We start from the raw sequence: 27,801 nt of genomic DNA, 5'->3' as shown, positions 1-27,801 counted from the left end.
CCATCGGGCCGACTGTGTCTGAATGATTGGAGTAGAATCTGATGAGCAGGTGGCACCTTGCATGGCAGGCTTTGCCATCCATGTGTGAATGACTGTTGGCATGTAGTTTAAAGTGCTTTGAGTGCTCATACACGCAAGTCCATTTGCCATACATATGTCATTTCAGTTGGGATTGCATTGGATTTGTAAGCGGGGGGAAAGTGTCCCAACCTAGCGGTGTTGTACTGTGAGGGCACTGAAGCAGGCCGGCCCGGGGGCAGGATTGAGAACATGGCTGCATGATTTATTTTAATTATGTAGAGAGCCTGTGAATCACCGTACTCAAGCTTATACAATGAACTTTTTTTGGGGGGGTATATGCCAATTATAGTCGATGCGTCATTGTTGACTAGATGGATGGATAGGTGGGTGGATACTTTATTTATTCCAAGGGGGACATTTGTTTGTGGCGGCAACAAGCATGTTGCATAGTAAACATAAAAATATTGACTACGGGACACACTCAATACAATAAAATAGCAGAACAAAAATATGAATTTAAGAAAATGTACAATGAAGAAGATGCAAGTATATACAGTGAAGGCGGCGTGAGGGTTAAAAGAAGAAGTTTTGCATGGCACGCTTCTGTTTTACTAGCGTGTGGCACGGTATAGCTTGATACATGCCATCCTAGTGGCAGGGTCACATGCCAGTTGTTGTTGGACTGGTACACGGCTTCTAGTTTCACTGAATACCTGCCGGGAGAGCACGAGTCACACGCTGTTTTCACGTGTCTTATGCAAGGAGAACATACCACTGAGAACATGCAACCAAACCATTAGCTGGATGCGATCAACCGGTTTTGATTACGCGTGTGTCTGACTGTCAGCCCTGACAAATGCACCACCTCTTGTTACTCGTTGTTACCAATTTGAACTGTGCTTTTAATGGCCAGCGCTAATTAGCTCATGAATCATTTCGCTATATTCAGTCTTTTTACCTCACGCCACCCTGGAGTAGTTCTGCTGTTGCGGTTATTGGCAGTGTTGCGTTTGACACCACACTCCTAAAATAGACCCTGACAACATGTTCATGTTTTTTTTTTTTACAAGCTGCAGTATATTTTGGCAAGGAAGCGGTCTTGAATTTTTAGGTGCAAAAAAAAAAAAACTGTTCACCGGGGACATATTACATTACACACATTCATTTTAGAGGTGCCAGACTGAGAGTTTTAAAATGAGGAATGCAATGTTTCCACTGGCAGTGTGTGCTACTCATACGTGACATTCTGACATAAGCAGCCCTGCCTTTGGGGACCTTGCGGAGCAGTAAACATATTAGTCTTGTAAGGCAACTTAAAGTGGCTTTTGTTAACGTAACAGCACTGAAGTGATGAAGTCCATGACATTTAGGACGATCTGTGAAGATGAGTTATTACCCAGAATAGGAAAAATACAGTCCTTCACTGCAGCTACGGTGGTAATCGTACAAATATGGCTCGGAAAAAGTAACACAGGGTGAAAGAAATATGTTTTACGTGTTGTTTTCTCAAGAATTCTCATTATGAATCTAACCCACATTCCCGAGTGATACTCTGGCCTCAACAACTGCTTTTGCTGTGAGCAAAGCAAGCGGAGACGAGCAGTGGCATGGGAGCAGAGGAGCCACTGCGTCACCACTGGTCTCCTCTGTTGATGACGTAGGAACAAAAGAACAAACGCCTTCACAGACAAAACGAGAGCAGATGAACAGTCGTCATCGTCGGCTGAACATTGATTTCAAATCTGGAGCGTCTTGTTGCGCCACACTTGCCGCATAACCCCAATGTCTTGGGTTCTTGTCCTACCTCTTGGACATTTGTCGCATGGCGCTCTCTCGACCCCCATTTCTATTTTGTCAGCTGTCTAAAAAACATTGACAATCTTTTGAATAATGGATCTAAGGCTGGGAGCTCCTATAGCCAATATCCAAGTGCCCCTGTGCTACGATCACATCAGGATCCAAACCACACAGATGTACTTTAAAGTAATAAAGTACTAAAAGTACTACATCCATCAAGTGTAATTACAAGAATCGTGTCAGTTCTTGATTCAGGCCAAGAGGCTCAACTGTGTGATGAGAGTGGATCCATTAATAAACAAGTTCAGTGGAGAGAACGAGACGGTATGTCTCTCAGATCCTCAACGACTCTGAGCCGCCGTTAGCCTGCGCATAACGGCGAGCGTCGTCCTAATCCATGTTGTGTGCACTTTGTTCAGATATGTGCAAATCTTTAAATCTCTTTTAGACGGTCTAACATGGCGCAGACACGCGGGACATTTCAGCACGTCAACATGCGTGCCTCTGAAGGACTTCATGGAGGATGAAGCGGGTGATTTGAAATGTCAGTACAACGGATACGATGTCATGTCAAGGTTATTGAGTTGGCGCAGAGTCTCAGAGGTCTTTTAGAACATGTGCAACAAACAAAACCATCCGTCATCCTACCCTTGAAGAAGAATCCCAAATAAATAGAATTATGACCGTGAATAACACTAATAGTTTGACTTCTGGTGAGAGTTGGTACAACATTGATAATCACATCTCAGCTTCATGGCGTCATTGTTCGTGTGCGTATGGTTGGAGCCTCACTTTATCCTTGATCCTTTTAGCTGAAGAAAGCAAGCAAGTCTGTTTCCCAAACGTTTGGGAGGTTTGCTTTTAAAAGTAGACAAAACCAAATGTATAATTGGGACAAAGTGGGACAAAAACACAGAGACGAGTTGTTCTCTTAACTGTGGCTACACCAGCTGTGCATCCCTTCAGGGTGTCTGCAGCATCAGATGCAGCTCTGACCACCTCCAAAGCTTTTGGTTAACTCCACTTAGCATCTTTTCCTGAAAACTTCCCAATCTCCCATGATGCATCTTTACGCAAGGTACCAAAGAGGGTGCATTATTAAAGTCGCTGAATGAAGCAGCAGCGATCACAGCACTGAAATAGCACCACAGGGATCGAAGAGTCTCGTGAACAAAACAAGTTAACACGTCTCCCGAAGTCACACTGCGACTTGTGCTATGTTGAGAATCTCACCGCGAGGATGCTAATGATGATGGCGATCGCAGCCCCGTAACCAGAGGCGAGCGCCGCTATTCTTAGAAGCAGCACTTTTTTTATTTAGAAGAGGAGCGTGTTGGCGTTGGCAGCAGCGTCTGCTCTTTTTTCCTCGCTTCATTAATTTCTTCATTTATTCAGCGTACTACTCCTAATCCCATTCCCCGTCTCACTCATTCATCATACTGGGTGCTTTTTTCTTTCCTCGGTCTCTGCTTCGTGTCTCCGGGTGCCTTCCTGGTTGAAGGGCAGTCGCGGATTGTAGCATCGCCGGCTGAATTATCGTCTGGAGTCTTTAACCGATGGTTCATACGGGTTTATTGAACTCACCGTAAGAGCTTGTGCCCATATCGGTCAGAAAGCTAACACATTCGTAACCCTTTTAAAACTATTTCCTGTCGTTATAGCAAATTTTCACTACCAACTTCCAGTTTTGTACCTGTTAAAATAAGAGCGCAAGCGTAAATGCACCGACTGCAGTAGCAAAACATCTCAAATAAAAGACATAATACAGAAAAAAAACTATTAAAAATACTTCTCAAATACCCCATGTGCCTCCGTGGTCCATGAGTCTCATCTCTAACTGCCCCTTCACTGGATCGCTCACGTACCTGCAGGAACGACAGATACAACAATTCTATTGTTTGTTTTTTTTCCCGACACACTAAAGTCCGTAGCAAGCAACAACAAAAATTGCCTGCTGATCCCGCCCATGTGTTTATTTCGGACTCAGGATCGGCATCAAGTATTTATTTCAGTCGCTCATCTCTGCAGAAAACTTGGTAAACTTGGATTGTGACCTCAAGGTTTAGCAGGTTAACCTCGTGGATCTGAAGGAAAACTCTTGGCAGAGGAAGCGAATGACTAACAACCATGTTGCAATGTCAAAATAGTTCACACACACAAAGTGAAGAGCATGTATGTTACACCACTTGGAAGAATGTGTTTTTTCTTCTATGAAAAGCTTTTCAGTGCTTACTATTCCAGGGTTCGTGATCACAGTTTGTTCTCTGTCTGACATCTATTCTAGATTTATTTTTTGTAAAATCTCAGAACAGTGATGACTCGAGCTTTGTTTTGTCTTGTTGGCTCCCCCCTGTTGGATGTGGGAGACATTGAATGGTTCTAGTTGAAGTGGCAACTTGTTTGCAAAGTGAGCAACATGAGCATTCATTTGGAGTCGTGGTTCAGGCCACCTGATCTGAGCTCTCTTTACCAACTTTTCATATAATATTTGGCTCACTGTCTTCTGTTTATTGCAATACCGAATAGTCGGGACTACGTTGGGCTTTTAAAGCTTTTTGGATGAAAACAACTGCCTCGTGCAATGTGTCAACTGAAAAAAAAGTGCTTCTTCTCGAGGATCTCCTGATATCACAATATATTTGACCAAATCCAACTTTACGAAATTGACGTCTGGGAAAAATCCCGACATTGAACCCACTTTGCCTTCCCTTTGGCCTGAAGGTAAAACTAACACCGTCTCAATGTTGAGGGTCGTCCTGAGAAAAACTCCTTCCACAAAACGTTCAGCTTCAGTCGTTTCCTGCGCTGATAGCCGCAAGATGCTCGCACACAAGACACAGAGGTATTGAGAGGCCATTGTTGCAGAGCCGTTCATGTTTGTACAGGTGTTGTCTTGCAAGCATCACATCTTCTTGTAATTGACTCTTGTAGAGAACCGTTGCAACACTAAATTACATTACTTTCCCTCTTTGTTGTATTTTAATTGATCAAATGTAAACACAATATGCTGGAAAACTTTGACTGAACTGCTCTTTTCGGTATTCAGAGTCAGTCGAGAGGGGTTTGTCCCGCTTGTGAGCTCGTTTAACACTGATGCACTTTGTAATCCGGGCATGCGAGACCTCTAGGTACGCGTTTAGCGATTCAGATGCTTTTGAGTGTTCTAGTATCGTGAGAAATCCGTCGTGGCACCGCGACTGCTTTTTTTTTTTCGACTGAACCCGTACTTCCGGATAATCTGCTGTGTCAAACCGAAGGGGAACAAAAGAGACACGGAAGATCTCAAGCAATCCTTGAGGCCTCGTTGACGAGGGTGGTCTGGGATCTGCCGTCAGCCCTCGGTAGACACAGCAGCCGTGCTGTCAGAGAGAGTTGCGTCTTCCTCCTGTGCCTTTCTGCCATGCGTGTCCGCATGCCTCGCGTGTAACGCAGGAGAGTCCGGCCGGACCCGAATACGCATCGCCAGTCGAGCTTCTCCCAAACGACGTTGAAGGCAGATGTAGAGAAAATACATACTGCAAGTCTACATCAGGCAATGGACATTTCGAAAGTGCCCCCATTGTTTACTTTACTCCCGTGTCGTTTCATTGTCATGCAGAAACCAGTCGGACTGAACCGTCTCCTGCATAATTCAATTCGACAGATCAAATTCATATTTTTATTTTTACTACCAACCGTCCTCTAGTTCCTTCCTCCCACGTCATGTAATGGGTCATTAACCTTTGTCCTTGTAATGGTGTTCAGATGTGGAGCACCTCTCAAAAACTCACAAATCCACAAACGCTTTCACTTTCATCAGGCTGCACATCTTGCGCAATTACAAGCTTTTAGCCGTCAAGTAGCTTTTCTATGAATCCATTATTAGCACGGACGTTTCCATGAACCAGGAACACAAAGGCCAACTACGAGCTTTCTAAAATGCTCTTTGAGTTGATGCCTGTCTTTTGATGTTGTGGTGCTGCCACAGTGAAACTAGAAAGCTTAGACCAGCAACCGGTTTCAGCAGTTTGGCGTTGGTCATCTGCGGGTACTGTGGCTTAGATTGGTGAGATGTAATTTAGATTCAAATGCTAACATAGACACTTTATTTTGAATCATGCTGTGATGTCATCCTGCAGAGTCTACGGAAGGTATACTGATGACAACGCTAGATTACTAAAGTTAAGATGATTAATTCTGACAGGAATTATCTGGTTGCTGTTGAGCTATTTCACCTCATGATGTCACACTATAAGGATCAGTCAGGATTCTTCTTCTGGGGACCATAAACGATTGTGTGACGCATGTGGTGACGATTTATGCGGTCCACTTTAAGTCCTCAGGAATCCTCCATTCAGGACAATCAGACACTGACTGAGTGACAGAAACGTATGTAATGCAAGAGTTTGTGTGTTTGCCCCAGTAGAGGTCAAAAGCTGTTACGACACCCATGATGCTGATGTCCTGTGAGTCTCAGTTTGAACACTTTAAAGGTGCAAGATCCCAGATTTGGAGGAGTTAAATGGCCTCTTAGCGGCTTTCAACATGGTTGATGGCGAACTGGCAGCTAACGTCGCTAACAGAGCAAAAGCTCATGGTGTTTACCTGAGTGGAGGGGAAACTGCAGGCCGGGTGCTACACTTCCCCCCGAAAAAAGCCGAAGCTGTTGTTTAGGGACAGCTTTATCAGCTGTAACCGCCATAATGGTGCGTGGCGCAGCCTCCCTGAGCAAACCCGTGTGGTTAGCTATGTAAACATGTAAACAAAGCTCAGATAACACACGCAGAGGGAGAGCAACTTCATGCTCTGCTGTGGTAGACAATACCACCACAATGTCCCTCTATAGCTTTACACGGCGAGGAGTTGTTTGCTGCTGTCTTCTTGATCAAAATGAATTCAAATCTAAATTAACTCCAGCGTCATTAAGGGCGGAGTTTCTGAGGCCCCGTCCAGACTCTTAAAATACGTCCGCCCGGGTTTATTATTACAGTAATCCATAAATCATTCAGTGGGTTTTTGTAACTCGGTGCCCTCATTGGCTGTTTTTAGAAATCTGAGCTATTTCAGAGCCAGCACTTACACCGCTTGTATTAAAATTAAATAATTCAAGGGAAGGAGGGATGAGAGTAAGAAGGAAAATGGATTGAAGGATTTTTTTTTAAATGCGCAGCTCTTCCCCATTAAGTTGATGGGTCTCACTTCATCTCCGTCTTTCACCTAAATTAGAGTTTTTTTGGATTGGAATTTCTTCCTTTTGTGTTTTTTTGCATCGTTATACACTTATTTTTGTGAACGCCGGTGAAGATTTAATCAAGATTGAATCCATTTGTCTTGCTTTAACGGGGGAAGTTAATAATGTGTTAATAAAATCAGCAGCAATGTATCAGAGACAAACCCTGTAATGCAGTCTGGGTTGGGCCCGTTCCTCATTAGACAAGTCACCGTCTGCATGCGCACTTTATTATTTCGAGAAATAATTTCCTGCATTAAATTACCAAAATAAAACGCTGAAGTGTTTTTGGATGACGGTACTTCATGATGCTCTGATCCTCATCCTCATCAGTGACACAGCCGCTCCTCTACCTCTTAATTATATCAAACACAGACAAACCTGCTCTCTGCAATTAGACCTTGGCTGAGAGGCACAGAGGTTTCTCTCCAACCCTTTGTATAATTGCATCTGATATTCGCTCCTTAACAAGATTTCGCTAACCTTCTATTGACATTTAGAGAATAAAGTCTCCTCCCGACTGGAAGCTGCGATCAGAGGACGGCAGCAGCAGAGCCCGTTAAACCTCCTCCACCCGTCTTTGCTGCATTGGTCAACGAGCCGTATGCATTTACTCAGCAGCCATTCTACCAATGTCAGGAATCTGTTTTTTTTTAAAAAGGAGAGAAAAAAAGTCGGCCTTTTGATGATTTCCATGACATCATATCATAGATTGTGTTAACATCATTTATGAATCTGTCTGTCACTCCTTCTGATCGGTTTGGAGAAGAAGAAATGAGAAGAGAGGAGTGTTTGATTTCATTCAGTCATGTCTTTTCAAGAGCAGCTGGTCACAACCACCTGCCGCAGCAACCCTGTCACCTAAAAATTACATTTACCTGTCAGTAAGTTCCTAACCCTCGACCGCTATTGGAGGACATAACAATACTCCTTTGCTGTTGAGACATGTAAAAAAAAATATATATATTTTAAGGTAGAAAATGAAGATCCACCAAATCACCATTTAGGGTTCCTTGCCCGTTTAGTGAAAACAAAATATATATCAAAAAATGCAAGAAATAAATTAAGATAATCCTTTATTAGTCCTGCAGTGGAGAAATTACAGGATTATAGCAGCAATTGCACACATTAAGGTCTGGGGTTAACAAAAGCTTAAGCTATAATGTTTAGTGCTATGACTTAAAACAGATCAGTGTTTACCTCACTCGTGAATTTTAAAGCTTTACGTGTCATAAAAAAAGGCAAACTCACTGCCTTTACTTCTGGCGGTGACATGAAGACTGCGGTGTTGTTCTGTCGTAGCCGAGCGTTGAGCTTTTTGCTCCTGACGGTTGCATTCCCGCTTCAGAAATCACCAAAAATAGTGTTTTAGTTGCATTGACTGTCCTGTTGCACAAAACGTGTAAGTAGGGGACAAGTGCAAAGCCAACTTCTGGGTTGGCCTCCAAAGATATTTCTCTAAATACGCAATCTATTCCAGAGGTAATGAAGCTTCAATGTAACAAGTGAAGCTCCGCACGAGTTCTTCCAGGGAGAGACCACTTCATTCTTTTCCTCCGCTCCCTCTTTCATGATTACACACCGGTCACTCCATCCATTTATTTCCCTGCATCCCTCAGCTACTCTGCCGTATTTGCCACAATAGTGCAAATCTGACCAAAGTTGTATATCTATGAAGTAATCCTTCCTTTTTAAAAGTACATTGCAATTGTGTAATCCAACACCAGCACAAGCCGCTACACAAATGAGGCCTCAACAAACAAGTATTACAAGCTTCACAACTGCTATTGCCAGACTGGCGCATTACATTACATTGTACAGGTGTTTTAGTAAAAGCCGTAACAAGCTCTGATTTGCTGCAAACAGCACTTTGGTCCGAGCGCAGAGGGAAAGCAAATGGCCAGATGTTGCGCGGCACTTGATCGACTGAGTTATTCCAGAGTATCGGTTATATCCGTGACTGCGATCTGGAAAAGGGGTTGGTTGAAGTTTGGACATCAAGGACATGAAGGTTGACAGCACGACTGTATAATACATTGTGAGATTAACCTCGGGATTTATTCATTAATCATCATTCTTTCATCACTCAGCCGAGGGCAGCGCTCGGCAAATTTTGACCAGATTCGGCTCCAGTTTAGCAGCTTTTTATTGTTCAGCTAGCGATGCAACGCCAGGTAGCTGAACATTGACCCTAATTAGTCTGACACCTTTTAATTTTGCATTACATTGCAATTCATACTGGTACTTGAAAATGATGGATTTTATACTATTTGGAGTCTGTAAGTATATTTCTTTTCTCTTAATAATGTCTAAAACTTCAGTTTTGGTTGATTTTGGTTTGCATAAGCAGTTCCTTTATAAAGCTCTGGTTTCCTGTTGGCGGTCCCTGCCACTGCCAATGGAAACTTTCACAGGGCAAAGCCATTACAGAATGAATATGTATTGGGAGTAAAGCAGATAGATAATACAAAAAATGGAAATCTGAAGGATTCTAGCTTCACTCCCTCATGTAAAAGTATTCTAGTCTGACTCTCGCTTTAGCAGAACGAGGAGATAGGTCAGGCTAAGCGAGACTATGGATGTGATTGAGAGTTTTTCCGTTAGTAATTACTAGGAGCTGGGTGGGAAGGTCCTCGTTCAATACAAGCCTAACGTTATGAACTCTGCAGGGGTCAGTTAAAGGTGTAATGGGATTTTTACACATCCCTGTTTTATTTCCCCCAAAAAGTTGGATGTTTTTTGAACAGACCAGTTGGTTTCATCGAGAATATATGTATAAAATATGTTGTATCTGAGATCTGGATGCGTCCTGTAATGCACGAGGCGGATCACAGCTGTGTGGCTCGCTCTGAAACTCTTATTAACCTCCAGACATTTATTACTCCCCTGGCTGTCTCTTGATGACCTCCTCAATGGCCGGTAGAGCTATTTTACTGCACTTATCTACCATAGAGATAATTGATGGCCCACAGCATTCATTACGTCTCCCATATTACATCCTCAACCTAAAATAACTAGTTAATGGCAATAATGGCATGAAACGATAGGGACTGAACCCTCTCCTGGTCAACGTCAGGTGGAAGCAATACGTTTAGATTTCAGCAGCCTCGGCGGGATGAAAACACACAGTTTCATTGAAGCGCCGTCCAAACACACTCATCATTGTGAGCTCTTGGCACCAAAGTTGTGGCGGAGGGAACAATATTTAGCAGTTTACCGCTCGATAGAAACAAAATCTGACTTGCTCAGATGAGTGGCCAAGTCATCTGTTAGTGCTTTTAGTACTCTTTACTTTTCCTCTTAGAATAGAAATAACACGTATAACAGCTTGTGAAAATGTAGCCAACTGTAGCACAATCTGGGCTACATTTGGAGGAGAATATATGACTAATCAGCGCTAATGAAGGAACACTGAGGGTAAGTGCTGAGATGGAGGAGGGCAGAGATGAGGTTATAGAGTCAGGGATAAAAAATGAATGAGAACGAGGGAGGAGGCAGGTAACTTGTGAAGATGGATACCATCCGACGATGCCTAATGAGTGGGGAAAATAGAGTGGAGAAGTAACGGCGTGAGGAATGGTGCTGGAGTTTGGCTCGTGGACAGGTGTGGAGGATGTGAAGAGTTCCACCGGCTGACTGAGTGATCTACTCGAGGAGGGAGAGAGAAAGAGTCGATGGAGATGGAGCCGCGACTGATGGAGCAAACGGGGACCGGCTTTATTTGGGTGATAGATGGCCGACAGGTCAGAGTTGTAATGCTGCTCAGGATGGTTTAATTTAGACGCTACGATTGCTTAACATAGGTTAATTCTCTTCGACCCTTTTCGAGTTCTTAGAGAGGTTTCACATTATTTTGCCATTAATCTTGCTGCGTAAACTCACGTCGGCTGGATTAAGCTTTGAGAACTGGGATACAGGTGATGTTTAGAAGGATGTTTACAATGTTTACTGAGGGAATACATCAGGTGAAAAGTATGATCATTCCCTCATAAACTTATACAATACAACTATACAATATGACCTATTTTTGCAGCCGGAGGAGTCGCCCCCTGATGGCCATTAGAAAGAATGCAAGTTGAAGGCTCTTCTGCGAGGCGGGAGGTTGCTGCCTCCCACTGTGCGCTGTCAAACAAAGCCCTGGACATTTAGCTCGACAGCAGTCTGACAGCTAATGCTACCAGGAGACAATAGAAACAATAAAAGCCTTCATTCAGTGCAACACTACGCAGCAGTCATTGCTAACTATAACGCCACTTTGGAATTTAATTAAAAGAGAAATGAAAAGTAATTTAAGGTGTCCAAGTATGTATTATCACTGCGTGGGAGCTGCCATTCTTTTATCTGTTTTTTTTTTACCCTGCTTTATTTTAAGATGTGCCACCATATTATTATCTAATTGAAAAAACTGGGTTTCAGTTATTCTTTTTTGTAGTGCAATTTAAAATTTATGAATTAATTAGAACAATTGTATTATATTAGTTTACGATAACAGGTTGGATTTTAATATTGATCTAATTTTCACAGTAAAAATAGTTTTTTGTATTGTTTGGAGCAGTAAAAAGTACTAATGGGCCCAATGGACCTTTTCCTACAGTCATTACATTGAACTACATTAAACTACATTAAACTACATTAAACTACATTAAACGTCGCACACATGAAACACACAGTGAGACGAGTACAAGACGTTTTTTTTTTCTTGTTTTTTTTCGTTTCTGTAATATTCACGTTCTCTTCAGCTTTAATCACACATAATACTGATCCACATTGTGTTTGCTGGCTGACATCTGAAAATGAAGTGCATTGTTCTCCTGTGTTGAGAGAAGGGTTGCTAATTAAAATAAAAGTAAAAGATCACAACAGAAACGAGCTGAACCTCACGCTCTGATTTCCCTTTGGGGTTCACAGAGAGACACGAGCGTCGTATTCATTACCTCGAGCGTCCAACCGTATCAACCCTACTCGCGGTAACAGCCCCTAAACTCTTTAAGTTGTATCTCCCTCCCCGCTAATGAGTGTTTTGTTTACAAAAATAGATGGAGGATCTCCGTGTATCTGGGATTAAGGCTGGTAGAGCACTTTCTTTACGACGCGACTTGGTTTTTCCCGCATCAATCCTCGTTGAATCCTTGATGCACCTGCAGGTGACTGAAGTGACTTTTGGAAAGGCATCGATTCCCATTCGCTCTGTGGAGGAAATAATAACCCTGTTCCCCCCGAGCAGTGCTGACAACTCATTACCTCACTGCTCCACACCGACAGTTCACCCACAAACAGGGGCATAAGACACGTTTTTATTTTGTACTTGAACAGTTGTGCTTTATCCATGTGGTTGGGCGTGATGCTTAAAAGCTGGTTAACAAGTATCAATGAGGGACTCGGGCGGAGGCAACGGGCGGAGGCAAAAGGGCGGGTGCATTTATCCTCCATCATTCACCATGGGTGGAAGGAGAAGGTGAGCTCTTTTTGTTTCCTTCCAACCAAAGACCTGGCCGGACTGTTTCACTTCAGTGTTCAATGGGGCCGATGATAACATCCGTTTAACAGACCGCGTGTGTGTGTGTGTGTGTGTGTGTGCGTGCGTGCGTGTGTGTGTGTGTGTGTGACGAGGTGTGTATTCTAGCTTACTGCAAATATCTTGGAATTGCGAATATGTTATATGACGATAAGTAAAGAGGAAAGTTCTGCACAGAAAGAGATCATTGAAGAACAGTGCAAGGCAGCGTAAAGGTATTTGTAGAGCACATTTTTAACAACAAGGTGATTCTTAGTGCTTCACTTGAAAGCATCAAAACATATTGCAGAAGAAACATTTTAAAACAGAATAAAAGCAGTTTAAAAAAATAAAATAGAAATAGATTGATTACTATTGAATCAGACCTCCAGATGTGTACAGATATAAACATTGTTTGTTTACTAGAGCATTGGTGCATTTATTTTTTTATAGAATTTACTCTTATAAATCCAGTATCTGTGCACAGTTTGATTTCCCTGAAATTAGTATTTTCCATTGCCATACAATGAAAATGAATCATTTCCATTTTCCTTTTCAGTTATTTAATTCTGAACATGATAGATACACGTGGCATTCCTTTCTCCATCTCCTCTCTTTTGCACTTCAAATGCAACAATTAGTGAGTTGCATGAACTTCCTCTGCTGTACATGTTTATTTGCCAGGTTTATTTGCCTTGGACATAATTGACACATAAAAGTACCGTACCCCACAGTGTGTCTGTGTGGTGTATTATCTCCTCAAGACGCACAACACAACCAGCTACAGGAACACCGTGCAGCAGCAGATTGTGGGTGTGGAGGCAGGCGCTGTTGTGCTCCTCTTTTTTTCTTTTTTACATAACATAAAATGACATTCCCTTCGGCTGCACCCCTCTGGTTCATGTCTGGGAAATCCTCTCCTACTCACTGCTGCATGTGCGTCATCGGGAGCATTTTGTTCATTTTTTTTTTTTTTTGCATCTTTCAACCTCCCACATGATCACCAGCTTGAAATACAAAGACAAGGTGGAACGGGAAATTGCTTCCCCTGCTTTTTTATATTGTCAGACAAAGCGTAGCTCCAACAAGATTTTGAAGGTGTTAAAACTTTGATCTCTTGCGGCTTAAAGTTTGTTTACAGTGACTAAGCACGGTCCAGCCCTGTATTATTAGACTTCCACCTCGTCTTGTTTCTCGCTTGTTTTATCCTTTCCCATTGCTCACATCTTACCCCGTCAGTGCAGGAATCTTACAGTGACAAGGAAGCTCTCTTTTTATACCTCTGAAGATATTTTTTTTGTTTTCGTTTTGCCTCGTTAAACAAAGATCAATGTAGATGTCGGCAGCACGTATCCTTCCTCGCTCGTCTTCAGTCGGCTTTGAGGTTTTGGACTCGGACAGGAATTCCACCAGCGCGCCCGAAGGCATCGACACGTGTTAGAGAGTTTTTAATGTGCAAGGTAAAGTGGATTTATTTGCATAATGAGGGTTGGAACATATTAAGAGAAGAGGCAGGGAGGCAGAGCAAGAGTAATGAGGCAGGGAAACGGGAGTGCGTGTGCAGCGCGGCATATGACAGCAGCCATGTTTAGACCACACTACAGTAAATCTCTCAGGAGAGGCTTGCCAATGACTTGTGACTAATGATTTTTCTGGAGATGAGTCAAAAAACAGTGGCACCCGCCTCCGCCCACTACGAATCTGTCCTCCTCAAACAAGCACCTCCACCATCTGTTGATGTTGTTGTTCCAGCGTGGCGTGTGTGGAAGTGGCACGGCGGGCTATTGTATCTGTATCGGCCTTGTTTGGTTTTCCATTCTCGGGGATTATGTCAGAGGTGGATCCTTCACATGGCAGCGAGGCCGCCGCACCATCGAGGGTCATACCGCCCCAGTGAGCAAACACTTGAGGGTCGTACGGGCTTTCTTCTCCTTTGAAACCATTCCCAGCCGATGACGGCTCACTTGTGGCATTTCACAATCTTTTACAACCATATGTTGTTGTGCTCTTTGCTTGTTTCCAGAGCACAGTCCTCACCACACTCGTTCACCAAGTGAAAGAAATGTCTTCTGAAAACCCGCTTAGGCAGTTTGCACAAAGATTCAGACTCTCGCCAACGTTTCCTTTGGGATCTGTTCTCACGCACCTGAGAGCACGTTTGGTTCCTGGGTTATTTCCAATTCTGCAGTTGTATAATATACGGTTTGAATTACATTTATACTTGTTTCTTTTATTTGTGTTATTGTTCTCTCTATTTTTAAGGGCATCACAGGTCTTTTAAAGTAAATAAACACTTGGACACTGAGCGAGCCGAAGGTTTACGCCCCTGTGTCGGGTTGCAAAGCGGGAGCCGATGACGAAAACTACGAGTGTGACGCCGCGCAACGATGTTCACAGGAAGCCTGCTGCCGGGGCCGAGTTTACACATCACCTGCTTGGTTTGAGAGTAGTGTCGTGTGTGTAAGAGAGAGAGGGTGGGAGCACTCGGAGCAGGAGAGTTATCTTGTGTTATTTAATGCACAGCCAGCGACACACACACACCTATACACACACACACACACACCTTTTTGCCACCCCTTCTAAAATGAAACCGACAAAATCATTTGCAGTTTTGTGTGTGTGCATGTGTGTTATTTCAATATCCTCTATTAATGCTACTAAATATGACCGCTCGTTTGAATCTGATGGAGATGTTTCCTCTGACTTTTCCCAAGAACAAAAATTAAGAATATTTTTAGGAAGATGATTTTTTGTTCTTCCATTGCCAACGTGTTCCTCACATTACTGTCCAACACAACATATTGTCTGTTTAGTCTGAGCCCAGTTTATCCAATTATTTTACACATTAACGGAAACAATGAAGCTATTTTGAGAGAGATGTGCACTGTAAACTGTTGATGTTATTTGATTAAGACAATTGTGTGTTGTCGAGCCCCTTCGGGACGTCTTGTCAGGACAGTTGTAATATTTATCAAACCAAGTGAGCCTCCATACTTCCCACTCATATCTGCAGTCTACCCCTACACCGGTGAGCAAGATAGCACCCAATTATTTATAATGATTAAAAAAATTGCAATTCAAGAAAAAGAAGTAATCCACATTTTATCAGATGTGCACAAAGCTACAATCCCAGATTTCACTGTATGTCAAAGAGTGTGATGTTCAAACGTGTTTTACAAAATGAGAGGAAAGGAAAGAAGTGCTTGAAGGCCTCGGCGGAGTTGGAGAAGATACCAGATTACCATAATGAAGGGTAAATTAACCCAGACCTGGTCGTCATCAGCCTCAAGCTGGGTATATGTTTCAGAAAGAATGGGCCTCTCTTTTTTTAAATATGCTCATTCGCTCTCTTGCACCGAGATGAGAAGCTCGACACCACCTCTCTTATTTTAACATTATATCTAACGCAAATATATGATAATTTAATCTTATCTACCACTCCGGCAAACAAGAGCAAATTATTGTATTCCCCAAAATGTCTGAACTCTTCCTGTGAAAGTTTATGAATGATGATGCGGATATTTGACTCATTTATATGAATGAACGGCCCGGACTGACTATCTCTCCAAACCAACAAATCATTTAGGTCATTGCTTTAGCGGCAGACATCTCCGAGTAGCTGTAATGACAATACACAGATGAGTGGCTTTATGTACTGTGACAGTGGCCCGAGTCAATAACAGCACAACTTTGTAATTACATTTTAGTTTGTGGCCCTACTCCCAGTCCCTTTTAATATCATTGCCGTCAGAATATCTATACAAATATAAAATGATAAGAGTCTGAAGCTTTTCTGGTTGTGTTCAGATCAGCATTCAGGATTATCAGACCAGATTTATTGCAGCAGCTGTTTTTTCCTGCTTCAACACCCAGGCTATCGATGTCTGCCGGGGGAAGATAGCCTTAATTATTTTCCATCCATATGCGATTAACAGAGATTTGCCTTTTAAGCGCTCCGTGCTACTAAACACTCCTCTGCCGTCCAGCTCGGCCTCCGACACGGACCAGTAGCTTCACAATCCATGACTGGGCTTCAAGCCTCCATACGAGGAAAGGAGTATGACATTATATAAAGTCCCTTACTTAGTGTTTTAGTTCAAACTTTGTTTGCATTTGTTACACTATCCTTTTCTTCAGATTCAGCAGAAATTGGGAATGTATTGTTGGTAAGGTCAAAGAAGCCACTTGTACTATTCATCATGCAAGCTAAGGAGAGCATATATCTTCTCTTATATAGTGCAGTTATTTCATTGTTGTACCTCAAGACAAGTGCTGAGTTCCTGATTAAACATAAGTAATGCAGATTTTTCCGCCATTAATCCCAAACTGAAGGCAGCAATCGAGAGTTTGTTAATTACGCTTTGGAAATAGAACAATTAGACCTCTACAGTTTAATGGTGTTTTGGTTAGAAATGAATGGAAAGCACATCAGACATGTTGTCAGAGGTCGTAGCTCACATGCTGTTTCATGTGTTAGCATGTTTACTGTTGACAACAAGGGATCATTTAAAAAGCAATAGCACACCTGGAACGATACATTCACAAAATCTTATTGTGTTTACTGCTAATTAGCACTAAGACGAAGAAGATGTTACCACTTCACCGAAACCACAGCATGTTAACGTTGTCATTGTGTCGTGTTGGACGTTGGCATTGTGGCACAACCTCAAAGGGCAGCTAGCATGATTATAGACATGCTAGGTTAGCATTATTATGCGGTGTGAGATATGGTTTCTTTCACAAGGAGTGACACAAAACCCTCCAGAAAAAGCACACAACACACTTATAAGCTGACTTATTGTTAAAACACCTGCTAACATATGAGTTCTGCCAAGGAGTTATTTCCTCCCACTTAAGTATATGTAGATACATGTAGTGGGATTTCTGAATCCATTTTTTGTTCTATATATCCTTTCATTTCTTTTTTTTTTCTTCTTTTTTTAGATCAAAGGGCTGTTTTTAGTCCATGACGTAATACTGATGTACTGATAGCAGGCTGTATGTATTTCAAGTGCTCACATGACCCTGAAGCTTTCCCTTTTCACACATACGATAGACCTAAGCTAAAAGGGAATAATCTTGAATGCAATTGAAACGTAGTAGAAAACAGTGTTTGTGAGTAAACACAATGATAATCTCTAACTTCGTTGTCAGACTCTTTCGGTATGTTATCTGAATATTGTCTTTTTAATCTAATCTGTCTTGTTTTAATAGAATAAACATTGATGTTATGGTGTAGGAACGCAGGAAGCAGCAGCGTATTTGAGGACTGTGATTTTCTTTTAATGCCAGAGTGCGGAGTTACTGGGTTATGTCACATAAACCGGGCAATGTAGAGAAGATTACAGGTTGCTGCTCACAGGGTGGTACCTACATCAAGTGCAAAACTTAAAGTTTAATTACACAATCTGGAAAAATATACATCCATTACATTCTGGTAAGTGATGTCAAAGAATAAATGGATAACCTTTTCTTTTTTTTTAAATAATTGACTCATATTTGGTTCCTTCAGATTGTCATTATTTCCTTTTTCAATTTAAACTTTGGGGAATAAACAAGACAAAAATCAGATTCCACCTGAACGAATGTACTTCATAATTGCTGATTCAGAGTGACACGGACTCCCTGACGGTCAGCCCACGAGACGGCAACCTTTTCCTTCCCATTATGGCAAAGTGTTAGGGTTTTACTTTTGAAAAGGTTTTAGAGGCAACATACACACAGAATGGTTACATATTGTTTTAAAGTGCACAATGCACTTTGAGACATAATAATAGATTTTATTTGTGTAGCTCTTTAAAAGGTACTCAAAGCACTTTACATCGTAAAGACAAAGAATAGAGGCAGCAATAAAACAAGAAAGACGACAATAGTGAGAGAAAAAACATAGCACAACTGTTGCTGAGAGCAGCTATTAGCCATACTGTACTAGAGAGCATCGCTTTCACATGATTAGCTTTTGCAACACAGGTGCATTTGTTACCTGTAACTGCACCATTGTCTCTATGCGCTGCACTGTACGGCTGCTGTGGAGTCCTCTGAGACGATTCCAAGCGCTGTTCAAGTCTCATGGCTGGTGTTACTTTGTGTGTGGATGTGCTGAAGAAGCCACACAACACAGTCTGCTTCAGCCACAGAGAGAGCTGGCAGCAGGTCAAGAACTTTGCGAGAGTCTTACAAAAAGTGAGAGGTGACCAGCAGTCAAAACACAATATAATGGAACAAAGTGTGTGAAGCCAATGTGAGCTTGTTTTTTTTTTTTTTTATTTCAAGAAATGGGATGAGACTGGGTAATACGAGAAAAGGCAAACCTCAGTTTAATTGCACGAGTGCAGTACAGAATAATCAGCGTTCAAGCTCAAATCTGTCTTCTCATCTGCTGCAGCTACTACTGAGGCCAGGTCAATTTAATCAGCTCATGCAAATTATGTTCAAGTGAAGATCTGAGTATGAGTCTGGGAATGAATGTAACAACCCCGTCCACAGATTGATTTTCAGACTCCGATATAATAGGCATGTCTCGGCTCTGAAAAGAATATTGAAATGTAGGTATAGTTTGGAAAAAAAGAGTCAGATTGAAGAATTATATGACTGCACGGTGGGAAGCCCCCAAGCCAAGACTGCCATCACAGTATGGAGCCATTAAAGCGTGATGGCATCCAGCCACCACACTTATGCTTCCTCACACTATTGATTTGTTCTATTTTGGGAAGTTGCTTTATAGCAAAGAGGCTTGCGGTGTTGTTATTGTTTTCCCGATCAGCCACACTCACAGTTGAGTGCAAACTAAGTGCCTGAGGTGACGTCCGGGTCGCTATGTTTGCCGAAGTTTAAACTTGGACTTCCTGCAACATACTGCTTTATGTTATCCTCTTCTTCTCTCCTCACTCCTCCAGTCTTTCTTCACTGAAGAATGAAAGTATGGAAACATTGCGGATTAACTCTCCTAAAGACATTTACAAGCAAAAAGTAAATATACATTCATCTGCCTTTTTTCTCTTTTTACACACAGCGGCTCATTAAACAGTGTGATACACAAAGTTATGTAGCATGGATAAAGCATGTACATGTTTGTTGTGACGGGCTAAACACATTACGTCTATCAGTAGCCTCGCTGCCCTTGTGGTGAAGTTCATAAGCCGCAGTCGGTCTGATACACAAGTCATCGTGTCGTCTGCATAACGATGCACCTCCACCTCTCTCCTCCTAATCGTTTGTGATGTTATTGGACTCATTTCTTTTGAAAAGCGATAAAAGTCGTAACAGCATGAAGAAGTTTAAACATGCCTTACCATGACATTACCTTCACGCACATGTGGAGTGGGCTTGTCGGTCTGTTGTTTTCAGAAATACACAAAAATTGCCAGATGCAAGTAAGACGTCAGAATGGTACAGGGTGGGTTTCAGACCCCGTTTGAGGACCACCTGTACCTCACACGGGGTAAGAGTTGCCCTTGAAACGTTAAATAAAGCAAACTACGCTTCACTTTTCAAGATTTGAAGATTGTTTGTGTGGAAGATTGAGCCAAAATCACAGCTGAGCAATGCATGAGGCTGGTTTCTCATACAGAAGGCGTCTTGAACCAACAAAGGCTTTTGTATTAAACACATTTCAGTAATACCATTACAGGGCATTTAATGCTTTTCCCCTGTGTCTTAATATCTGACCTTATTATTATTTTTTTGTATGCATGTATTACTTGTTCCCGACATCTGGTGAAAGTATAATGTCAATACTGCCCTTAGAAATACATTTACTGAGCAGAATGGTTCAATCCTTATTTTACCCGGTGCATTAATGCGAACATAGAGATGTGTTGCACTTGGACACTTGCAACACATTTCCTAGACAACTCTTTATACATTCAAAATAAGAGCGATTTAGTCATTGTGTTAGCCTCTATTCTATTCATTCATTATGTTCCGATCCCCACTAGAAGAGTCTTTACAGATCTGTTTTCGAGCACCACACAGTGCTTTTATTCCCACAATAAATGGAATTGTTACCCGCCTCAATGAGTGTGTGAGTAAGCATCTTAATCTCTGCATTCTCGCATCATTCTGCCTGCTTTTAAAAGCCCGGTTGAGTGCAGCTGGAAGAGAAGGATAACGATGCTAAACATCGATAACCTTGGGCACCGCCATCCAAAACGGTGAGCTGGCAGCAGAGCGCACTCCCGTTCTTGAAGCAGAAAACAGAGAGGTAGAAATAAAGGTGAACATAAAAAAAAAAGGGCAAGAGGGAGAAAAGTGTTATTTGAGTAAACAGAAGGCACGTTGCCAACAGTGGGGAATGAAAGCGGTGTCGAATGTTTGGATGAGTAATGCTGCTGCTCCCGTGGTCATGACGCTCGCAGAGCAGCAGCGGTGTGTGTGTGTGTGTGTGTGTGTGTGTGTGTGTGTGTGTGTGTGTGTGTGTGTGTGTGTGTGTACACTGTTTGGAAGCAGCAATGCTCAGTTAGGTGTCCTGCGTGGAGATGAGCCAATATTAGTCTACCGAGCTTATTAACTGTTGCTGCGACATAACCCCCAATCTTTCTGCCACAGGCTGCCGCTCACCGCTGATTGAAATTACAGCACCCGAGCAGATCTGCTTGTTTGGGGTGAAGCTTCTTAAATATGTCCTGCTAACGGTGAAATAATCAAACACAGTCAGTGTCCGATTTCAACAAGAGGCACAGATGGACGGCGATTACTCCGACCTTGTTTATTTTTTTCTTTTAGAAATAAGCTGCCGTGGCAAAAGTTTCATTTGCAAATTTATGGTTGATTTATATTGCCTCTACCAATTTACTATCTATTACGCTGCATATGTTGCTACGGAGCAGTCCAATATTAACACAACTCTACAGTTAAAGATGTCCTTGGCTCCTGGTCCAAACTGATAAATGTGGAAATCTTGCCTCAAGTTAGTGGGAGGGTATCCAAACATGTTCCTGGCTTCTCTCTGTGCAAGCAGATGGAATATGGAAATGTTCCTCCGTGGAAAAAGACAACATATATCAAGTGACTGCTTGTTATGGGGGGGATCGTTGTAAAAGGTGGAAGTTGGATTGGAGGCATATCAGAGTCCGGCAGGTTATTTTTAGACTTACTGCAGCACACCTCAACCTTTTTAAAGCACATCCTCCAGGCTCCATCGGAGCATTCATCAATGACCCTGCCGGGGTAGCGGCCGCCGCTCGCGATGAGCTGTTAAACCCCGATGACCCGGTCATCTGGGCCGCAGCACAACTCTTTGTTAATGTTCATCCTGAAGGAAAAGACACTGTCACTGGAGGACGGTTAAGCTGGAAATCTACTTTAACGGTGGCTTTATTCTGTCGATGGAGACAATTGTATTGTTTATAGTTCTGTAGCTTTTCCTTTTTTTCAAGCAAAGAGAAGCATTTATTTATTTTTTTTACTTCTTAATGATGTTGATTTGTTGTGTATCGATTCATCATCTCGCGATGTGCACATGTTGGCTATATTCATCAGCACATTTAGTTGTGCAGCCCCTTTGTAATCCCTTTATTGTATTTTTGAGGCCTTCTCCATCAACACGGCATGTTGTTATTTATAAAGCCGTATTGGGCAAGCTGACATGTCTGTAAATGTTGTCTCAGCTCACGTGACATAAGTTACTCGTCCACAATGTGCAGACACAGACGGGGAAGAAAGTCTCAAGGTTTTCTGCTCCAGCTACTTGAGAACAGTCTTCATAATGAGTTTATATTATAGAAAGTAAAAAAGGTTCATCAATGCTTTTGTGTCCACAACTTGTAACGCTGATGTCATGGTCGGGTCTTGTTTTAGCTCTTTTTTTTTACCCTCGAAGGCTTTATCCTTATATTTCTTTCACTTGGAGGAATCGTTCTGATTCAGTCGTTAATTATATTATTTACTCAATATTTAGATTTAGATTTTTAGAGAGTAATTGTGTGGGTGGTGTCATTTCTTCATGTCTCTATGTGCTTTAGTATATTTGTAAATATTGACCACAATAAAATGCGGCCAATGAAATATGTCGTTATTTCATTCACCTTCTAATGTGCTGGAGTAAATTATGCAACAGCATTTTGTGGCACACTTCCATTTGCAGAAAAACAACATGCCTTTCCAATAACTCTTCACACACACACACACACACACACACACACACACTCTTTGAGGACTTCATTAAATAATATCCTATTGGTGATGTAATCTGTTCTGCAGCAACACCCCCCCCCCCCTTCCTTTTGTTTCCTGAACATTCCCGACACACATTAAATGCCGTTCTCCACGAGGTGCGATGAACGTGACGTCTATATTTATTTATTTACTTGTGTGTCATTTTGTCTGATTTCTCCTCGTTCTGCACGGCGTCCGTGAGTGAATCCTAATGAGCGGCATCGACACCCGGTGCGAAGCGCGGCATAATCTTGTAAACGCTGACAAATCTCCGAGTGACGCTCGTCATCTTTATCGTGCTGGGTGACGGCGCCGCGTGGAGCGGCGGGCGGAGAGGCTTGTTTCATCTCCGAGCCGTGGAGTGATCTGTGGCTGTCGTGCTCGTGCGGGCGGGGAGGTGTTTGTCTCTTCTTTTCTCGCGCCGCTTCTCTCCTGGTTGCTGTGGCGACGCCTGCCGCAGCGCTTTGCCTCTGCAGACTCCAGCAGCATCATCTGGGCCGAGCTCGCGGTGGAAGCCGAACCCGGCCACACGTGTTATGTAACGCGCCCAAAGTGCTGCACCGGCGCATGAGCTCAGGCAGGACATTACTGCTCAGATCAAGTCCCCTCATTCTTCACTCTTTAGTTCTTCATTTGTGTCCTGCAGCCACAGGGTGGCCGGTTCCATCCCCGGTCTCGCCATATGTCATAGTGCCTTTGAGCAAGACACTGAACCCTCAGTTGTTCAACGGGCGACTCAAGGCAGCACATTGCTCCGTAATTACTAAAGAAGGGTTCGAGAAGGATTTCACCAAGGGGATTAATAAAGGATTTATTATTCTCCTTCTCTTTCTCCATCTTCTTCTTCTCCTTCTTAATCTTCTTCTTCTGCATCTGCTTCTTCTTCTTCTTCTTCTGCATCTCCTTCTTCTTCTTCATCTCATTCTCCTCCTTTTTCTTCTTCGTCTTCTTCTCCATCTTCTTCTTCTACTACATCTCCTTCTCAATCTCCTTCTTCTGTATCTTCTTCTTCTTCTTCTTCTTCTTCTTCTTCTTCTTCTTCTTCTTCTTCTTCTTCTTCTTCTGCCTTATAAATGAGCTGACTAGAGTCCTAAAGTCAGAAGTACATTCATGCATGTGATGGACCTGTTGCTCCTGCAGGACGTGCACGAGCAACAGTATTTCTCCCTAAAAAAAAAGATGCTGCTGACCTTTAAGTCGTCTGTATTTTGTTGCCTGTTCTATCCAGACTTCTGCTAACGTACCAAACTGCTCATCTGCAGCTCACGCACCGTCTTTACGATCCTCTCCAGCTTTACCCCTCTTTTCTCCCTCCATCCAGCTGGAAACCACTCTCTTCGTTTTGACGTTACACCTCTTTGCAGTTGTAGACGGTGCTCCTTTAAATGAGATGCAGCTAGCGGGGGCAGCCTTTTATTCCACGAGGCGTAACGACAACCAGCAGCAGCAGATGAACTCTGCTGTCTTCAATCAACCCGAATGTTTTGTGTCAGAAGAGGCACTCGTCTTTGATGTTCGGTCTCCATCTTTTCTGATGTTCATAGAAGACAGCGGGGTGAGTCTCTTTCCACTTAGGACCACGGCACGTTAGCATGGAGCTAACAGGGAGCTAACAGGGAGCTAACAGGGAGCTAACAGGCAGCCATGCTTTTGTTGGGCATAAATGACGGACAGTTGGTAGGCAGATTTATCGGAAACATTCACTTAAACTTTTAAGAACTTTGGTTTTATCGTTTTATATTCACGTCAAGACCTCCAGGGTTGACAGCTTGGAGTTAGCTTAAGAGGGCTGTCAACCATTAATGTCTTCAGATTGACAAAACATCAGACACGACTTTTTAGCGGTACATCGTTTTGAAAGATTATTATTTGTCATGATTGTTATTTGAATGATGATTGTCATTTTAAATTGTTCATCCTGTATGACATTCAGGACTTTAAAGGCGCTAACTTGAAATTCAAAGCATGTTGTCGTTGTTTGCACAGTTCACTCCGTTAGCATCATTAGCTTCTAGCCTTCGACGGCCCCTCCATCATACATTTGTGCTGAATGCCATGAGGAGGATCTTTTAAGTTATTTCAAGAGTAGCACTATTATATTTTATTTGAACAGATGTAAGATAAATTGGTCTTTTTTTAAACTAGAAAACTAGCCAAGTTGACTTTTCTCCAACTGTCAAGTTTTAAATGGAAAAAATATAAATATATATTTTATCCTCATAGGGAAAAGATACGGTTGTGATGTATGTTATATTCTTCATGAACCAGAAACACAGACCTGTCGTTCAAATTAAATAATAAATGATTCAGCAGTATTTCCCTCCGTATGCCTGAGGGATGTTCCGATACCTTTTCAGCCTCTGGGGACAACACACTCCTGTACATACCTGTGTACGAGCGCCGCACAACCACAGCGCTCGGCTCTGCACGACGACAGACACGCAAGGCTTTTTAAAAACAGTGTTTTGTGATAACCTTTAGCTTTCTCTCTGGAGGGATACAAAGATTTATTTTGCCGAGTCCCCCGAGAGAACAGCAGCCAATCAGAAACCTTGTTGTTTCTACTCACAGTTTGATTTTCTTCTCCTTCATAATAGGAATTATCAAACACGATTACATGTTTGTTTTAACACATTTGCAGTGTTCCTCATCAGAGTGGGCCAGCATTCCTTCCCACGGCTTGTTTCTCGGCGTACGTTTGTTATCTCAATCAGCTGATTGCCTCGGTGCTGAGACACAATCTGGAAAAAAAAAAAAAAAGGAGAGCAGAGAAACTCTGGAGCGAACATTCAGGTCGTGTGTGTGCGTGTGTGTGAGGGTGTGTGTGTCTGTGTGTGTGTGTGTGTGTGTGTGTGTGTGTGTGTGTGTGTGTGTGTGTGTGTGTGTGTGGGAGTTCACCAGCTCATTACAGACTAACCATTCTCTTTTGTTCGCTTTAATGTGAAAGAATTTATTTCCAGTTTTCGAGCCGATGTAGGCTACCTATAATTTGCACATCTCCTAGCAACAAGACTTTGAACAAACTAAATATAACTAAGGTGTCACTATTAGGCTTGGTGCCGCCGGCTAAGAATGGATTGTTATTTCTATGTGTGTTTGTGTATGTGCATGGTGCCGCTATGCATCACAGGTCTTCCAGTAAAAGAGAAAAAGCATGTTTTCCATATGCAAAACACTCGTGAAAAAAGAGGTAAAGCGACTAGATTTGCTCTGGAAACCTCATCTCATCGCCAACCCGAGTTATTTCTGCCTCAAGCCGAACACATTTGACTTTGCCCCGCCATGCAGTGTGAACAACAGCAGTTAAAAGGCCGAGCATTCTGAGTTTCAGTGCCAATCTCATCCACATCATTTCATTGAATGCTATAGGAATGCAGCCGTGTCTGGATGGGATGCCGGCCTGCGTTGTGATTGGATCTCAGCCGAGCGCTAACACATTCAGTTTGGCCCAGCAAGTCCCTGCTGTCGGCTCTGCAACAGAAGCAACAAGAAGAAAAAAAACCTGCTGGGCAAAGGAGGATGAATTGGAGCCCAAACGGCAACAATGTTAACAACCAGCATGCTCTTGTTGTTCACCTGCTGGAGATGCTGAATACTCTCCAGAGCCTCATATCCACTATTGTCTTTGAGCCACTGGGTCCTCGCTCCCTTTTTGAATTCTTTACAGCCTTTTTTTTGTACACATTTGCATTGTGTCAAAGCCAACAGAACGTCTCAATCACTTTGAATAGAAACATCAAATATATTCTAAACTTTTAATAGACGTAGATGCACAACTCTCCTCAGTTATATAAAGTGAATGTGCCTTTTAAGTCGCTTTTCAGGGTTTTTAATTAGGTGAAAATGAACAACTATGCTATTATCATTGCTATCGCTTGTGCCATGGCAGTATATACGAGTGTGTATTAACTGTGTGGAGGATGTTCAATACCCAGTCGCAGTACTGGTACCTCATGGCTTGTGTATACGGCTTGATTTAATGAAAAAAATAATATTTATACAACCAAAGATTTTGCTATAATTTCCTTTGAGGATTAAAAACATGAAAATCAAAGAACTCAAACCATAGCCGGGTTTAATGTCAGCTTACCACCAGCGACAATATTATAAGAGCAACTTGCAGATTTTACACCTTTTTCTTCTTTCATATTCAATGTTATGGACACGTCAGTCCATCGTCTCGTGAGACAAAAAAAGTAGTATGTTAATACTGTCAACGCTGGATAAAGGCCAGTGATTTCAAATCTGGAAGGACATTTCTTTTCTCCCCTCCTGAGTGCTGCTGGTGTGTGTCTGTTGAGTGAAGTGGGTTTTCCATACAGGCGTGGAGCTGAATGTCACCCTCCTGTAGCGCCAGCCTCTCCTGGGGCTCCGCCCCCCTCTTCCCCTGCCTCCCGCTGGATGGTCTGTCTGTCTTCACGCTGGAGCCCCGCCCGCTCGCCGCTCGCCGCCGATCGGCACACCGGCGGCACCGAACACGAGCTCGGCTCTTTCGTCAGGCTGTCACGCAGGCTCGGGCCGCTCTGACTCCCGGTGTTTATCACAGCTGCGGGCGTGAAACTAGAAAGTGTATGACAACCACCTCGTGCATGTGTGTGTGTGTTTGTGTGTTTGTATGCGTAGGCCGCCGGTATCCTCGGGGGAGTCATTACTCGGGTGATCTCTTCGGGCGCCCCCCTGAATTCACCCCCGTGTTTGGAGTCGACCCCTCTCCACGCAGCGCCCTTCCAGGAGCGAGCGGGCGCTCGGATCACCGAGCGCGTTGTTCAAAAACAAATGGCGGCGTCTCCCTCTGCACCTTATCCAAATAGAGGCCACGTCAGGAGCGACCGGCCCGCACATCGGCACAATTGAATTGAACTCACTCTGTGTTTCGCGGTCGGTTGTGACAGGAGAGAGGAATGTACTTCAGGGTGTGTGTGTGTGTGCGTGTGTGTGTGTGTGTGTGTGTGTGTGTGTGACGTTGGGATTTGTTCCAACAATCTCGTCCATCCCTTCTCAACAGAAATTCGTCATGCGTGATGAGATTAACAGGAAGGAATCCAGTGCAATGCTCACAGCTCCAGCTCTCTCCACTCATGTCAATAACACGTATTTTAGGACCAACAAAGCTCACTGATCCTCC

At 42.9% G+C, this 27,801-nt stretch overlaps 1 protein-coding gene across 3 annotated transcripts in view; it reads left to right on the top strand.

Moving 5' to 3' along the window:
• trappc9 (trafficking protein particle complex subunit 9) overlaps positions 1–27,801 on the top strand; it is a 167,097-nt gene that overhangs the window by 136,436 nt on the left and 2,860 nt on the right. Inside the window, exon 22 of one of the 3 annotated variants that reach the window (XM_068576083.1) lies at positions 11,061–11,108. The exons of the other annotated variants lie outside the window; for them this stretch is intronic. Within the exon in view, the coding sequence (XP_068432184.1) occupies positions 11,061–11,080 (20 nt within the window). The 3' untranslated portion in view covers positions 11,081–11,108. Of the gene's footprint in view, positions 1–11,060; positions 11,109–27,801 lie in introns of those variants that run through there. 3 annotated transcript variants of the gene reach the window in all.

This window comes from Clinocottus analis, unplaced genomic scaffold (assembly GCF_023055335.1).
Source record: "Clinocottus analis isolate CAN_PGR_092001 unplaced genomic scaffold, fCliAna1.0.p SCAF_14, whole genome shotgun sequence".
Classification (NCBI taxonomy): Eukaryota; Metazoa; Chordata; class Actinopteri; order Perciformes; family Cottidae; genus Clinocottus; species Clinocottus analis.
The sequence above is the reverse complement of the archived record's forward strand: the minus strand, read 5'-3'. Positions and strand labels throughout refer to the sequence as shown.